This window comes from Aquarana catesbeiana, linkage group LG02 (genome assembly GCF_042186555.1).
Source record: "Aquarana catesbeiana isolate 2022-GZ linkage group LG02, ASM4218655v1, whole genome shotgun sequence".
Lineage (NCBI taxonomy): Eukaryota > Metazoa > Chordata > Amphibia > Anura > Ranidae > Aquarana > Aquarana catesbeiana.
This window is the reverse complement of record NC_133325.1, coordinates 555169327-555185417: the sequence shown is the minus strand read 5'-3', so window position 1 is coordinate 555185417 and position 16091 is coordinate 555169327. Positions and strand designations below refer to the sequence as shown.

General features: G+C 40.2%; 1 protein-coding gene and 1 long non-coding RNA gene across 2 annotated transcripts in view; one reads left to right on the top strand and one right to left on the bottom strand.

The window, feature by feature from the left end:
- Positions 1-16091, top strand: part of LAD1 (ladinin 1) — a 107017-nt gene that overhangs the window by 47451 nt on the left and 43475 nt on the right. The window contains exons 2-6 of the mRNA XM_073615979.1: positions 9233-9349; positions 11660-12164; positions 12305-12450; positions 14125-14659; positions 14797-14933. Coding sequence (XP_073472080.1) covers positions 9233-9349; positions 11660-12164; positions 12305-12450; positions 14125-14659; positions 14797-14933 — 1440 coding nt within the window. The remainder of the gene's footprint in view (positions 1-9232; positions 9350-11659; positions 12165-12304; positions 12451-14124; positions 14660-14796; positions 14934-16091) is intronic.
- LOC141128602 (uncharacterized) lies at positions 2431-14058 on the bottom strand. Its single transcript, XR_012241716.1, has 3 exons — positions 13677-14058; positions 7544-7724; positions 2431-2539 (listed from the first exon to the last, which is right to left on the bottom strand). It is a non-coding gene; the product is annotated as an uncharacterized lncRNA (long non-coding RNA).

Below are 16091 nucleotides of genomic sequence, written 5' to 3'. Positions count from 1 at the left end.
AGTCCTCCAGTACCTGCCGATTGTCAGTAAACAACACAGAATGGGGATCTGCCTGTGTAAACAAGATCGCCATTCTGACAAGGGGGAGGGATGAATTCTGTGTTCCTGCAAAGCAGGGACTAGACTCCATCTCCTCCCCTAGTAAAAGCAGCACACATAGTAAACACAAAAACACTGGCTAGGCACACATTTAACCCTTTGATCACACTAGATGTTTAACCCCTTCCCAGCCAGTGTCATTAGTACAGTGACAGTGCATATTTTTGGCACTGATCACTGTATTAATGTCACTGGTTCCTGCAAAGTGTCAAAAGTGTCTGATTGTCTGCCGCAATATCACAGTCCCGCTATAAGTCGCTGATCGGCCACCATTACTAGTATAAAAATAAATAAATACAAATTCCAGTATACAGTATACTTTTATACAGTATACTTTGATCCTCTCCAATCATCCAAGTGCATAGCTGAACTGAGTAATAGTTGTCACCCTAAGGCCTTGTTTATGCTTGCGGCTGGGGGAGTTGTGTGGCAAAAAAGCAGCCCAACCACGCCACCAAACCATGCCTTGTGGCCAATCAATTCCTCTTAAGCTGCTAAGGCAGAGGACAAGGGTGCAGTCATGCTGCACCCATGTTGCTTTGCATTGTGGCACAGCAATAATTAACCCCCCATCAAATTTGGCGTGCACTGCTGCTTGCCCAACACGACCCATTCAACAAATGGGGCCATGCCACAAACTCCCTATAACCAAGTGTAATTCATGCACGTTTTTAGGGGTTAAAACACGTGATACATAGTGCCTCTTCACTGCCTATGAAATGTCCACTGAAAAGTGGTTCACCTCAGATCGCTCTTCAGAGGACACCACTAGTGTTAACAAGTCCTAAGAAAGTACATATGAACACACCTTACTGGAAAGGTCACCACAAATAAATAAACTGAAAGCAGGATATAAGGTTTGTTTTTACGAATACAAAAAAATGTTCAACAACATGTTTGATTTAAAGCGACCCTGTCATCACCCTGTAAAGATCCTTAATACATAGCTTTTCAGAGGAAGTTGAGTAAAATGTTTGCTCTTTTTAAGAGCTACAGGCGCTGCTGTTATCTGATGTTTCTATCTATCAGGTACCCATTTCAATTCTGGGTGCTGTGGTCACTATGTCACTGTTGTGTCCACACTCTCAACAGGGGGTTTAGGTATTTTACAAACCGACCTCCCCCCCCTGGAATTCCCCCCTGCGTGTGGTACTCACACGGTAGGGCTCTCAATCGGCGCTGATGCAGGGCACTGAGAGATCACTCTGGACGGCCATCTCCCGAGTCCTGGTTCTTACAGCACATCCTCCCCACTGCCCGGCCAATATGATCACTTCTCCTCTCAGCCAATCGTGCTCCTCACACTTCCTGATTGGCCCAGGGGAGAAGCAGGAAGACAATAGTGAATATTAATTCGCTTTTGCACACAACTTTATGGGACACAGTGCCCATGCTTTTTTAAGCCAATTAGAGCCTCAGGCTCTAATCGTGTGCTTAAAAAAAAAAACCCATTGGAATTAATGTGTCAGGTGCCCTGCATGTAGATTAGAGGGCCGGACGCATGGATGGGGGGCAGCACCCCTGCACCCTGCATTATGGGCCGCCACTGCCTAAAATCGTTAGATGTGAGTGGCACCAGCAGGAGAAAAGATGTTACACACTACCAGTGAGAAAGGTAAGTATTAAATATCTTCTACAGTGTGGTTTTACATTTTTTACTGTATCGACAAGATTGCTTTGGGGGTTCGGGTTTAGATAAACGTTCAAGTGGATGTAAAGCCCTACATATACCCAGTGAAGTGACTATCTTCAGATGATACACAGAGATGAAACAAATCCTCCTACATAAGTTGTACCTGCTTATCTGCAGCCATCTTTTCTCTAAATCAGTTCAAATAGCCAAATCTACCCATCTTGTCTGAGCTTCCAGAGGCGGGGATCTAATGACACTGCACCGCTCAGGGAGGAGAGCTGAGTGTAATCTGAGACCTGAACAGATGGAAAGAACACACCCCTCTCTACACAATCTCATAGAGAAACATTGTCAGCTGAGACTGTCAGTTACAGGCTGTGTGCTAGAGGCCCCTTCCCTGCCCCGTCCATTACTTGGAGTTTTCACAACTTGTGAGAAATGACTGCAGATAGCAGAGGAAACAGACCACATACAGAAATCACTCTCAGTGCTTTGGACTGAGGCAAATACAGACTATATAACGATATGCTTTGTTCATTTTTCATGTGAGAGGTTTACAACCACTTTAAAAGAACAGCATAGTGAATGCATATTTTGAGTTACCATCGCAATCCTAATCCTAAAGAGAAGCTCCAGGCTCCCCCCCCCCCCCCCAAAAAAAAAAATATATAGTTGCTGACTTTTAATAGTGAAGCTTCCCCTTTTGGGTGGAGCTCCGCTTTAAGTTGTTTTATGTAACTTTTACATTCTTACATTCTGGATCTTCCATTTTCTTATTGCATTACATGTAGAGATTTGCAGATTAGCCTGTAGAGGAGACAGAGTAGATTAGCTACTATAATGACCTAATTGTTGATCTCAGCCGCTCAGGAAATGTATTGTTTTTAATGACGTAGCCAACTTACAGACTTGCATTGCGAGAAGTAATAAAGTACAATCATTGTGGTTGATTTTCAGAAGTAGTAAAGCCTGTTTACTTTGGAAAGTACATTTTCCCTTTGGAAGGGAGTTTTTACTGAGTTTAGTGAATGAGATGAAGTTGTGCTGACTTAAATCATCTAATCTTGTGCAAGCAAAAACATTTTTTTTTTAATTTTTCTTGCGCATGATTGAGTATTTTTTGCAAAGTGGATTTCTACCACATCAATTAAGCCACTAAGGTAAGTGAAAATTACCATGCAAAGTGAAAATTTATTTTGCAAATTGAACATGCTTTAATCATTTAGAAAGTCAGTCATACTGTGTACTGTGTGACACTGCAATGTGCAGCGCAATGAATCAATGGCTTTCTCCAATTTGCATATAAAAATTACAAAACACAGGAACAAGGTTTTTTAAACATTAACAGACATTGATAAGAATATTTATGCCAACCTGATCCCATCTAAAATTACATTACCATGACATTTCTAGTGTGAGAATAAATAGTTGTCAACATTTTTTCAACCAAAAGTCTTATGTTAGTCATTGAGAATGATTGTAATCATGGACTGGTTTCTTGTTTTTCCAGACCATTATTATGATTCTCAAAGGGCGCAATCACATGGGCGCAGAGGCCAGTACAGCTTGCTGTCTGGATCATGAAGGAGTTGTATGCAGGCAGCCTATGTTAGTCAATGCAGTGGCTGTATGGACTCATCCATACAATATGGGTCCGGTAAGCTCTGGTTTTTAAATGCAGCTAAAAAAAAATGAACAGACATGGATGTCACAAAAGTGGCTATGACTAAGCACCAGGAAAGGTGTAAAAAGCATTAGCTGTGCTGTATTTGTACCCCTCGTTGCTGTATGGATTGCCGTTTTTTTCTATTATGGATCAATAAAGGTGATTTTATGGGAGTGCGGCCATCCAGATTTTTCACTATATCCATTCCATTCTACTTTACTTCAACAGGGTATCTGTTCATGAATTTTTGCTCATTGGATCGAACACCGTGCTCATGTAAGCGGTCTAACAATGAAAAATATCTACCTATGCAAACAAGCCTGTATATAATAGATAATACACTAATCAGAGTTTTTTTATATAGTATAGTATTTATTAAGTGCCAACTCTTTAGAGCTTGATCATCAGTTTTTATCTTACATTGAAGTAATGAAACATGTTTTGATGACTCTTTTGGCTTAGACATATTTCATATGTCTCTTTGCAGGGACAAAGTCCTAATGGAGACCATTAGTATCAAATGCAAGCGTGACATGAAGCTAGAATCGGCCTCCCGATAAGCAAATGCTTCATGGATAATATGATTAAACAGCTAAAAGCAGCTGCTTCAAGCAGTAAATGTTTAACAATTCCCTGTACAAGAGTAATACTTATTGGCTGATAAATACCATAAAGTGATAAAAAATGTCCAAAGATTATTGGACGTCATTAACTGTATGTTAAAACCTGGATAAAAATTCTAGGACAGTTATACACCCACTGTCTGTGTGTGCTCATAGACATAAGTTAGTGGCTGGATTATAAGGTTCAGGTGGTTGTCTGGACTTTACCTCTCACCTGAACGGCACCTACATTTTGCTTTTGGGTCACTGGATTAAAAGGTTGCTTGAATCTACATCATCACTGGAAAAAAAAAAATCACATAATGATCTTAAAGAGAATTCAATTTTTTTTTTTTTTTTTACATGAACTTCATCTTGTATCATACCAAGGTGTAGATCACATTGCCTGCTACTAGTGGGTGTCTTAATCTGCAATGGCCAGATATGACAAGTATGGGTGGTTCAGGCAGGCACAAATGAAGGCCTGAAATGACTGCAGTTTCTATCTCAAGCAGATAAATAGATAACTGTCATACAGGAATGTCAGGGGCATGTACCTACACAAACGTGTACATACACGTTAAATGTTTTAATAACCTCCCTTCTAAGTTTTGTAATTAGGCATGCACATATAGACAGCTGTATTTGCTTTTAGTATATATTTGTGCTTTTTATTTAATAAACCAGTGCAGTGACTGTGTTTCACCCTTTCTTTTATCCCAGTTTAAGTTTGCATGGGTTGGATGAGACCAATGGGGAACTACTGCCATTGCAGACCACGCAAAGACACAAAGGCCAGGCTAGATGTGTCCAGTGCCCCTGTAGTTTGTTTGGGACACTATCCAGCCACTGTTGCCCTTCATGCTGCTTCCTATGTCCTGGTGTCAGCTTCTGGAAAGCTTTTTCCAACATCTGGTGCTGGAAACAGGCCACAGACCAGCATGGTGCCTGTAAAGAATAGTGGCAAAATCTATTCACACTTCCTGTTCATGTGACATGGAAAAGGGGGCAAATCTAAAGTCTGAAGGGGTCATGGAGTAAAATCTAAAGTCTGAAGGGGTTGTGGATCTGAGGCCTTAAAGTGGTTAAGAAAGAAGGGGGCTAATTTAAGATGGGAAGGGGAGGTGAGATGGGAAGGGGAGTGTGTTGATACACACACACACTTACACACACCACCACTGGCAAGATATTCCTTCTACAGGCTAATGTCATGTTTTACAGCAACTGACGCCAGGGTATTTTTTACCCCTGACATTATGCCATTCTTCATCAGGAGTTTTTTTTTCCCCACTGATTAATGATGTAAGGCATGTTTCCATTAATTGACCAATAATGCAAGGCATTTTTTTATTCACTGAACAATGATGCCAGACATTTTTTCCCCGCTGGCCAACCCTAGCATGGCATTTTTTTCCCCTATTCACCAATGACACTGTGCATTTTTCCTCCCCTAGACCGATGTTGCTGGTCATTTTTCCCAATGACCACTAAGACCATGGAATTTTGTTTTTCTTTTCACTGACCAGCAATGTCACTGTGTTACATAATCCTAACCACTGAACTCTGTACAATGTGCTTTATGTTACATAATGCAGACCAAAGTATTTATTGATTCAACAGTTGGTGGTTGCCAAGTAGTCCCCAACTATTAATATTAGGTTCTTTAAGGTAGGCTTAGACAAAAACGCATATTTAATGGAAACGTCTTTAAAAATAATATTATGCCCTATGTGTGTCTTTAAGACTCTTGCTTGTGGTACAGTAATTACATAGTATATTGTTAGTATTAGGACAGAGTAAAACGTCCGCAGTTTATATTATGGGTAAAGTCAGACTAACTAATATATAAAAATGTGTGCATCCTTTGATTTGAACTGCAGCCAAAGATCTACAGCAAAGTTTTAGGATACTCAACACCAGAAAGATAAGTAGTTATTGTCTTCTTTTACAGGCTGGTCTTGGTGTCATTATGTTAAACAGACATCGTTACCTTGCCAATGCAGGGCAAAGTGACAGTGTCTTTGCAAAGGGGCTATCCCAACTACATTATACTAACCTCTATAGTGCTACCTAGCAGCTCCTTCCTCTTTTGCAGCCCCGTTGCAATGTTGGTGACTGTGGGGATTGGCAACCTCATCCTCTCTTTAATGTGATAGTGCTTGAGCCTAGCAATTTCGATTTTTTTTATTTGAGCACTACCACAGGAGAGGAGGTTATATGGTCCCCAAACTTGTAAGTACCAGCTGTGCAGGAGAAAGGAGTAGCAAGGAAGCATTGTCTAGGTGAGCAAAACTGGGTTGGGGACTCCTTTGCAGAGACACTGTCAGTCTGTCCCTAATTGGCAAGATGTAATTGGCTCTTTAGAGTGGACCTTCACCCTAAGTGATATCTTGTGCTGTCCTGCCTCCTCCCTCCATCCTCTCTTACCAATAGACTTTTTTTTTCTTTTTCTTTTTTTTTTTATAATATACTTTATTTACATTACTTCTGCTTTTCTCACCTAAGCAAGATGTTATCCCCGACCCTGCGCATGTGAAAATGTGCCGCAGTGGTCAGTTCCTGAGAGAGCCCTGTGGCACACCTGCGCATGCACCAGTTTCTTGGCAATCTGTACATGCACAGGGTTTCCCATGAATGTGCAAAGACTGGCAACAGGGAATTCTGAAACCTTTCCTGTCTTTGCACATGCACAGAAACCCCCCTGTGCATGCATAGATGCGCTGGTGGGCCATATGGGTGCATCTGCACATGCACAATAATATCAGTGCCAAAGGGGGGGGCAGGGTGGAGCCTGGCCAGAGCGGGGCTAAAGTTCTTCTTTAAATTAGTCTTAGGTTTTCTTTTACCTTAAAGACTTTACCCCTCTTTGTCACTTTTACTTTTAAATAACTATGTATTTCTCTATGCTTCCTGGCTAAAAGAGACCCACCCTCCCCATCACATCCATTAATACCATCACCATGATACCTCCCATCTTAATAAGGGTGTTATACAATGTTTATTTTTTCTTTTGGTGGATCCAATACAAATTTTGCTATGGGACCCTTCTACATATGCCCCTGGATGAGACTCATTTCACGTAACAAAATTAGGTCCCTAAATGGCTCATCCTGTTATTAAACCTAAACTCCAGAAAAGCAGTTAAATACTGATATCAAATACATACTGTATATGGCCTGTTTTACCTGCCAAACAGGGGTGGACTGACCATTGAGCCACTCGGGCACTGCCCGGGGGCCCCATCAGGGTTGCCAGCCTCAGTAAAACCAGGGACAGTATGTATAAATCTGTGTTTTTTTTACATCTGTCTGTGTATACTGTGTGTACATGTATGTGTATACTGTGTGATTGTATACTGTGTGTGTGTATACTGTGTGGCCCCATAATCTCTGATTGCCTGGGGGCCCCATAATCTCCTATTGCCCGGGGGCCCCATGAGTTATCAGTCCGCCCCTGCTGCCAAATGATTTGTTGTTAGTCAACCAATTATGAGATTTACACAACCTCCTTATAGAGCACAGCCAGGTGGAGAGCACAACTTACAGATAAGGGATACAGTGGTGTCTTCTCTCCAGCCACTAATGGAGTAGCAACAGTCTGGTAAGGTAATCTCCCTGCTCATTCTTCTCTTTTCTTCAAAAAACACGTTCCTTGTCAACATATTTGCATGCAGCACAGCTGATTGGCCCACAGTCCTGCCCCTCTCTGTCCCAGTTGAGTTCTGCTGTATAGGGGGTTACAAGAGGCTGTTATCAAGTCACATTAAGGTATTTACACTACCTGCATTTAAAACAATATATGTCATGATCTCTCAATTATAAAACACAGCTGCATTAATTTTGAATATGTTCTATCTGGTATTTTGCTTTAATATTTATTCTCAGCAGTATTTCAGGAAGAATGTTGAATGTACTATTTGACATGCACATAATCTTTATAGTGCTACAAGTTGAAGTTGCATCACACATTACGTATTAGTAAATGACAAAACCAGCTCAAAATGTGTACTTGCTGAAAATAGCCTTACTTTAAGCTTAGTATGATTAAGTGGCAATAAATAGCTGTATGTGATGAAAGGTATTCTGTTTTCAATGGCCCACAAGAGATAAAAAAAAACAGAGATGTTGTATGGTGTGGATTTTCATTATTATATCTTATGTCCATCAAAAACTCTGGAACTGAGCGATTTTGACAAAAGCTTGTGTGGCGCAGTCATTCAACCCTTTTTCAGTTTACCAAAAGCCAAATTATAACTTTTATCTGTTGGGTGACAGAAGGGTCTATACAGTGTTCTTGTATAGCAGACTCTGTATTGAGAAGCAGTGTTTAAAAAGAATTGAACTCCAGAGGGAGTACCAGGAACTATAAGTTGCAATTCCTCTTCCTCTAATAATTACTTTAGAGGTTTCACCAGATAACAGTGTAATAAATGGATAACATACACTGGTAATCATGTGATCATGGCATTCTTTCAACTGTTTGCTTGGTCTTGAAAGAATCAGGAAAGCTCATAGTGAAAATGAAAGCAGTATTTCTTTTTAGGGTACGGTTATAATATATAGCTTATACCTAATAGAAAAGTAAAAAAGACTAAAACAACTACACAGTGGGGTTGATTTACAAAAGATGGAGAGTGCAACGTCTGGTGCAGCTCTGCATAGTAACCAGTCAGCTTCCAGGTTTTATTGTCACAGCTTAACTGAACAAGCTGAAGTTAGAAGCTGATTGGCTACCATAACCAGCTGCACCAGATTCTGAGTGCACTAGTTTTAGTAAATCTTCCCCTTAGGGGTTGATTTGCTAAAGTTGGAGAGTGCAAAATCTGGAGCAGCTCTGCAGAGTAACCAGTCTGCTTCCAGTTTTTTTTTTTTCAAAGCTTAATTTAACAAACTGAAGTTAGAAGCTAATTGGCTACCATGCAAAGCTGTAACAAATTTCCAGTTTTAGTAAATCAAACCCAACGGCTACTGACTAAATAACATGAGTCTAATTATACTATGGGAATGAACAGTAATATTTATATATTGTGCAAATGCATTCTACAAAAGTTCCAAAAATGTAATTTTCTATTGTGTACCTGGTGTCTAAAAGTCTAGAATTCTCCATTAGCAATCTTTTGAGTTGTGCAAAGCTTTTATTAGCATAAACAGCAATTTACTAGCTTTTATTTTGGATTGTTTTATATGAGCAAGCTTGTGAATCTTGATTCTGTTTAATCCTTTGTATTGTCAGGATGTCCCAGCAGTGGATTGAAGATGATGAAGAGGAACTAATACGAGAAAAAAGGAGAAGAAATCGTGAAGGATCAACCACAAGCAAAGTAATGGAAGTGTTTCCTGAGACAAGCAGGCAAGTTTATCACAACTTCTTGCAGATCAGACCCAAAAATATCTAGCAGACATCAATGGTTGTTTAGTAAGTTAGCTTAAGTGTGATTACTTAGTTTTGAGTAGATATAAGATTTACTCTTTGCTGGCCTTGATTTACCTTGCTAAGACATAAAAATTAATCTATGCCATGACCTATCACTGTTAACTTTGTGTCAGACCGTGCTGCAGTCTTCATATGAATAATCCAGTAAGCAGCATTTTATAACATAACGGAGGAAATGATGCCCCCTTTTAGAAGCAAGTGAGCCATGAAAACTACCAACATCTTTTTGTGGAAAAAAAAAAAAAAAGAAAACTACCAACATCCACTCTTAACTGATTATTTATTTTGAGAGGGCTTGATTCTTAAAGGAAAGATGTGGCAGGAGAAGTATAAAGAATGCCATTGCCCATATCATTCTGAATCCTTTAGTTTATAGCTTTATCGATGTGGAATACACACTCTGGGGAAGTCATAAAGGGTACCACAGTCAGGTATATGAATCTATCAATTCCAGCACTGAGGTCCAAGTGTCTATACTGGACACATTCCTCAATGTGCTCTTTCACTCCCTGGCCACTGCGTCCATCACACTGACAGGTCCATGGCTGAGGGTTTTGTTCTAGGGGTGGATGGGACCTGATGGGGAACAGAGAGATTGGTTGCATATCAGGTCTGTTTTACTTTTGATTGGCAGTAAATGGCAGCGTATGGATTCACAGCTGCTATTTAGTCCAATAGTGGTTTTTAAATCCACCCACTGTCGTGCCCTGTCAATTACCGTGAAGGCAAACCTAATGGGGAACTAGTCTCTGAGTTCCCTGCCCACCCAAGCAGGTGCAGTGCCCATGAATTCTAATTGTTGGGTGGGAGGAACCTGATGGAGAACTCTAATGCCCCGTACACACGGTCGGACTTTGTTCGGACATTCCGACAACAAAATCCTAGGATTTTTTCCGACGGATGTTGGCTCAAACTTGTCTTGCATACACACGGTCACACAAAGTTGTCGGAAAATCTGATCGTTCTAAACGCGGTGACGTAAAACACGTACATCGGGACTATAAACGGGGCAGTGGCCAATAGCTTTCATCTCTTTATTTATTCTGAGCATGCGTGGCACTTTGTCCGTCGGATTTGTGTACACACGATCGGAATTTCCGACAACGGATTTTGTTGTCGGAAAATTTTATATCCTGCTCTCAAACTTTGTGTGTCGGAAAATCCGATGGAAAATGTATGATGGAGCCTACACACGGTCGGAATTTCCGACAACTAGGTCCTATCACACATTTTCCGTCGGAAAATCCGACCGTGTGTACGGGGCATTAGAGATTAGTTCCACATCAGGTCCATCATGCCTGGGATTGACATAGGATGGCAGTGGGTCAATTCCAACACTGCTATTGGACTGAAAAGTAGCTGTGCTTACTGCCAGTTTAGTGTAGCAACGTCAGTGGTTCCTAGGAGGCAGATGGTGTTTGTCCTAGCATTCAAATATATTATAAAAGTAATGAACAAACAAACCCCCCTCCCCACCTGTACACCAATTTTGAGTTGGCCCTAATTGCCACCAGTTTGCTTATCTACGGACTGGCGGTAATTGTTTTAAAATTTGTCACAGATTCTAAAAGTGGTGGTAGTAAGAAGTACCTGAATCTGGGGCACATGTTGGTACTTGTAAAGAAACCGATGCAAGGCTTTCATGTAGTGGGTGCAGGCCATATTAAAGCGGTAGTAAACTGCCAGAAGAATCAAAAAACAATGGGCTCCCCCTGCAGATTTAAGTCATAGTGTATTATTATGCACCGCATACTAGTGCATTATGACAGACTTACCTGTACAAGAAGCCCACAAGCACAGTGCTGTCACGGGCCCTTGACACTGCCATCTTCACCCAGTCTTCCTTCGGGGTTTGCGGGCTCCGGCTGCATAAATGGCCAGGGCCATGATGACGTCACTCCCGCAGCTCTGACACAGAGCGCCGAAGGTCCCACACAGTATGCATCGTCACTGGCTGCATGTTGTGTGAATATCTCATAAACAGTGCAAGTTTAGGAGATATTCACTGTACCTACAGGTAAGCTTTATTGTAGGTTTACATGTAGGTACAAGTTTAAAAGTGAAGTTCAATTCCATTTTAAAGTGGTCATACTGCCAGAAAAGTAATGTTACTGCTTTATTGAATTTCCCTGACTGTTTTTGCCTGTTATTGTAAAATGAAAAAGGTTGTCTCTGAGTTACATTTATTCCTATTCTGAGTCTTCTATCTTTGCATCACTGCTCCAGTTCACAGCCAGTTTCTTCAGCTGTAAGCCCCAAGGAAAAGGAGTTATTAAATAAAGAGGAACCGGAAAACTTCCAGGCTCAAAATGAAGGAAAGGCTGAAAAACCAAAACAACACAATGAAGGCAACAAGCTAACCAGCACTGGAGTAGACAAGATCAAGGTATCTACTACTGAGACACAGGAGGTAAAACAACCAAAGAGTGCTACACAAGAGAAACAAAAGTTGACAAGTACAAAAGAAGAAATCCAGAACCATGGTACAAAAAGTAATAATATCCTGAATCAAACAGAAAGCATAACATCTAAAAATCAACAGTGTTTAGAGCCTGAAAACGTAAAAGGAACATTACACAATAATCAGAATGTAAGAAGACTTAACCAAAAATTTAGTAGCTGGAAGGAACAGGACCACACAGTAAAGGTCCAGAAGGCACAGCTTCAAAAAAACAGCTCTCAAACCGACAAAGGGCTTGAAAAGGAGAAAACAGAGATATCAGATAGTAAGGTAATTAAACTACAGCTAAATTCACAAGGGTCTTTATTAAAAGCCACAGAAAGCTATAAACAGAAAAGCATATGGCATACTATAACTCCAAATTATAAAATATTATGTTTTATACTCATATTCTGTTTTTATTGTATTAGGCACAAGACCACCCAACACAAGTAAAGAATTCCAGTGGTCCAATCAGTGACCCAGTGAGTACTACACCTTCAGAACCACTAAATGAAACAAACACATCACCCAGTCATGGGAATCAGTCCAAGTACAAGACTCAGATGTTTGTTAGGTATGTGTATCTATTACTATTTCTGTATAATTATGCTATTGCATGTTCTTCTTCTGTCTGTGATCATGTCCTGACAGAATAAATCTAGTTCTCGTTAAAATGTGATCTACACCAAAACCTTTTTTTTTTACATTTTGGACAGCGTGGGGAAGCATTGGAACCCCTGTTAGGTTGTAGTTATCTGGGAATTTGTTTAAGGGCTCGTTTACGCTTGCTTTGACTTCAACACACATTAAAGTGCCTACTGCTTCAACATGCTTTCTTGATGTGTTTCTGATGGTTCTGTGATGCTTCGGTGGTGCTTCGATGCTGCTTCAGTGGTGCTTCGATGATGCTTTGGTGGTACTTATTTGAAGCTCTAATGAAGCTTGGCAGATGCCCTGTGTGTGTATCTTGATATCTCATACCTGCAATTTCTAAAGCTAAAGCTGAATAAAACCCTCTCAAAAGCTGCAGGTGCTTCGAGTGAGCTTAGTCATAAACTTCTATGGAGGCTTTGAAGATGCTTTGAAGCACCACTAAAGCGGCATGGGGCATAATTTTTGAAGCAAAGCAATGCAATTGCAAGGTGTAAACAGGACTAACCATTTTATTTAGTGACAGGTGCTTTGACTGGCATTCAAAGAGCTTTAAAAAAGCCTGGCCGAAGCCATTTTGTGAAGCAGATTTCATCTTACTTGCTAACCCAAGGAAAACCTTTTCCCTTCATAGGAAGTAAACTCTCTAATAGCATCACAGACATAAGTGTAATTTTTTTTTTTATGTTACCTAAAGGAATTCTAGAACCCATTTTTTAGTGTTCTTTTGTTGTCCATTTCCCTGGTGCAGAATTTCTGACACTTCCTGTCTGGTGAAAGGCTGTCCCAAGAACAGGAAGTGATGGAAAAATCTTTCTAATAGAGCCCTGGATAGCAGTAAAACCTGGTAGGGGTTCTAACCCTTTCCCACTCTTTTCAAAACAAGAAAGTTTCAGGGTATAATTTCACTTTAAGTCTAATCTGAAAGAATACTCCATTTTAGTAGTTCTGCCACTTGGCTGTATCTAGGAAAAGTGTTTTGCTACATCAAGTGTTGTACATTTCAGTTAAACTTTTTTGTGTCAGTGTATAGTGGAGTGATTGCAATATGCGTAAGGTATGGTGCTGAAACGCTATTATAGTTTAAACATAGGTCTTATTAGTACTTTCAACATAGTGTTGCACACTAGTGCTTTATGACAGACTTACCTGTACAAGGAGGCATCCAGCGCAGTACTATCACGGCTCCTTGGCGCTGCCATCTTCACCCTGTCTTCCTTTTGGGTTTGCGGGCTCCAGATGTATGAATGGCCCAGGACATTAAGACGTCACTCCGACACGGAGCTCTAAAATGGTGACACAGTGTGCGTCGTCAACTGCTGCATGTTGTGTGAATATCTCAGAAACAGTGCAAGTTTAGGAGATATTCACTGTACCTACAGGTAAGCCTTATTATAGGTTTACCTGTATGTACAAGTTCAAAAGTTAAGTTTATTTCTACTTTAAAGTGGCCATACCGCCAGAAAAATTAGGCAACTGCTTTGTTGAAGTCCCCTGACTGTTTATGCCTGTTATTGTAAAATGAAAAAGGTTATCTCTGAGTTACATTTACATTTGTTCCTGTTTTGAGTCTTCTATCCTTGCATCACTGCTTCAGTTCACAGTCAGATTCTTCAGCTGTAAGCCCCAAGGAAAAGAAGGAGTTATTAAATAAAAAGGAACCGGAAAACTTTCAAGCTCAAAATGAAGAAAAAACTGAAATACCTAAGCAACACAATGAAGGCAACAAGCTAACCAGCACTGGAGTAGACAAGATCAAGGTATCTACTACTGAGATACAGGAGGTAAAACATCCAAAGAATGCTACACAAGAGAAACAAAAGGTGACAAGTACAAAAGAAGAAAACCAGAACCATGGTACAACAAGTAATAATATCCTGAATCAAACAGAAAGCATAACATCTAATAGCCAAAAGCAAAGTATCTCATCTAAAAATCAACAGTGTTTAGAGTCTGACAGCGTAAAAGGAACATTGCACAACAATCAGAATGTAAGAAGACTTAACCAAAAATTTAGTAGCTGGAAAGAAGAGGACCACACAGTAAAGGTCCAGAAGGCACAGCTTCAAAAATTCAGCTCTCAAACTGAGAAAAGGCTTGAAGAGGAAAAAGCAGAGATATCAGATAGTAAGGTAATTAAACTACAGCCAACTTCACAAGGGTCTTTATTAAAAGCCACAAAAAGATATAAACAGAAAAGCATAAGGCGTACTATAACTCCAAATGTTAAAATATGTTTTATAATCATATTTTGTTTTTGTTGTATTAGGCACAAGACCACCCAACGCAAGGAAAGAATTCCAGTGGTCCAATCAGTGACCCAGTGAGTACTACGCCCTCAGAACCACAAAATGAAACAAACACATCACCCAGTCAGTCCAAGTACAAGACCCAGGTGTTTGTTAGGTATGTACATCTATTACTACTTCTGTATAATTATGCTGATGCAAGTTCTTATTCTGTCTGTGATCATGTCCTGGCAGAATACAACTAGCTCTCGTTGAAATGTGATCTACACCAAAAACTTTTTTTTTTTACATTTTGTACAGCGTGGGGAAGAATTAGAACCCCTGTTAGGTTATAGTGTTACCTGGGAATGTGTTTTAAAGCTGGTTTACACTTGCTTCGACTTTAACACACATTAAAGCGCCTACCACTTCAACATGCTTTCTTGATGTGTTTTTGATGGTTTTGTGATGCTTCGGTGGTGCTTCGATGACACTTCGATGGTGCTTTTTGGAAGCTTTAATGAAGCTTGGCAGATGCCCTGTGTGTGTGGATATCTCATACCTGCAATTTCTCCAAACCAAAGCAAAGCTAAAGCGGAATAAAAGCCTTTCAAAAGCTGCAGGTGCCTAAAGTGATCTTTGTCATAGACTTCTATGGAGGCTTTAAAGCAACGCTAATGCAAGGTTTAAACAGGACTGTAAGCTAACCATTTTATTTAGTGACAGGTGCTTTGACTGGCATTCAGAGGGCTTTAAAAAAGCCTGGCCGAAGCCATCTTTTGAAGCAGATTTCAGGTTACTTGCTAACCCAAGTAAAACCTTTTCCCTTCATAGGAAGTAAACTCTCCAATGGCAAAACAGACAGAAGCGTTATTTTTTTTAAGCTACTTAAGGCAATTCTGGAACCCCTTTTTAGTGTTCTTTTGTTGTCTGTTTCCCTGTTGCAGAATTTCTAAAACTTCCTGTTTGGTAAAAGGCTGTCCCAAGAACAGGAAGTGATGAAAAAATCTTTCTAATACAGCCCTGGATGGCAGGGGTTCTAACCCTTCCCCACTCTATTCAAAACAAAAAAAAAGCTTCAGGGTATAGTTGCATTTTAAGTCTATGCTGAATGATGAAAGATTACTCCATGTTCGTAGCGCTGACACTTGGCTGTATCTAGGAAAAGTGTTTTGCTACTTCAAGTGTTGTACATTTCAGTTAAACTTTTTTGTGTCAGTGTATAGGGGAGTGATTGCAATATGCGTAAGGTATGGTGCTGAAACGCTATTATAGTTCTAATGTAGGTCTTATTAATACTTTCAACATAGTGTAATGTGCAAGGAGTGAATAAAAA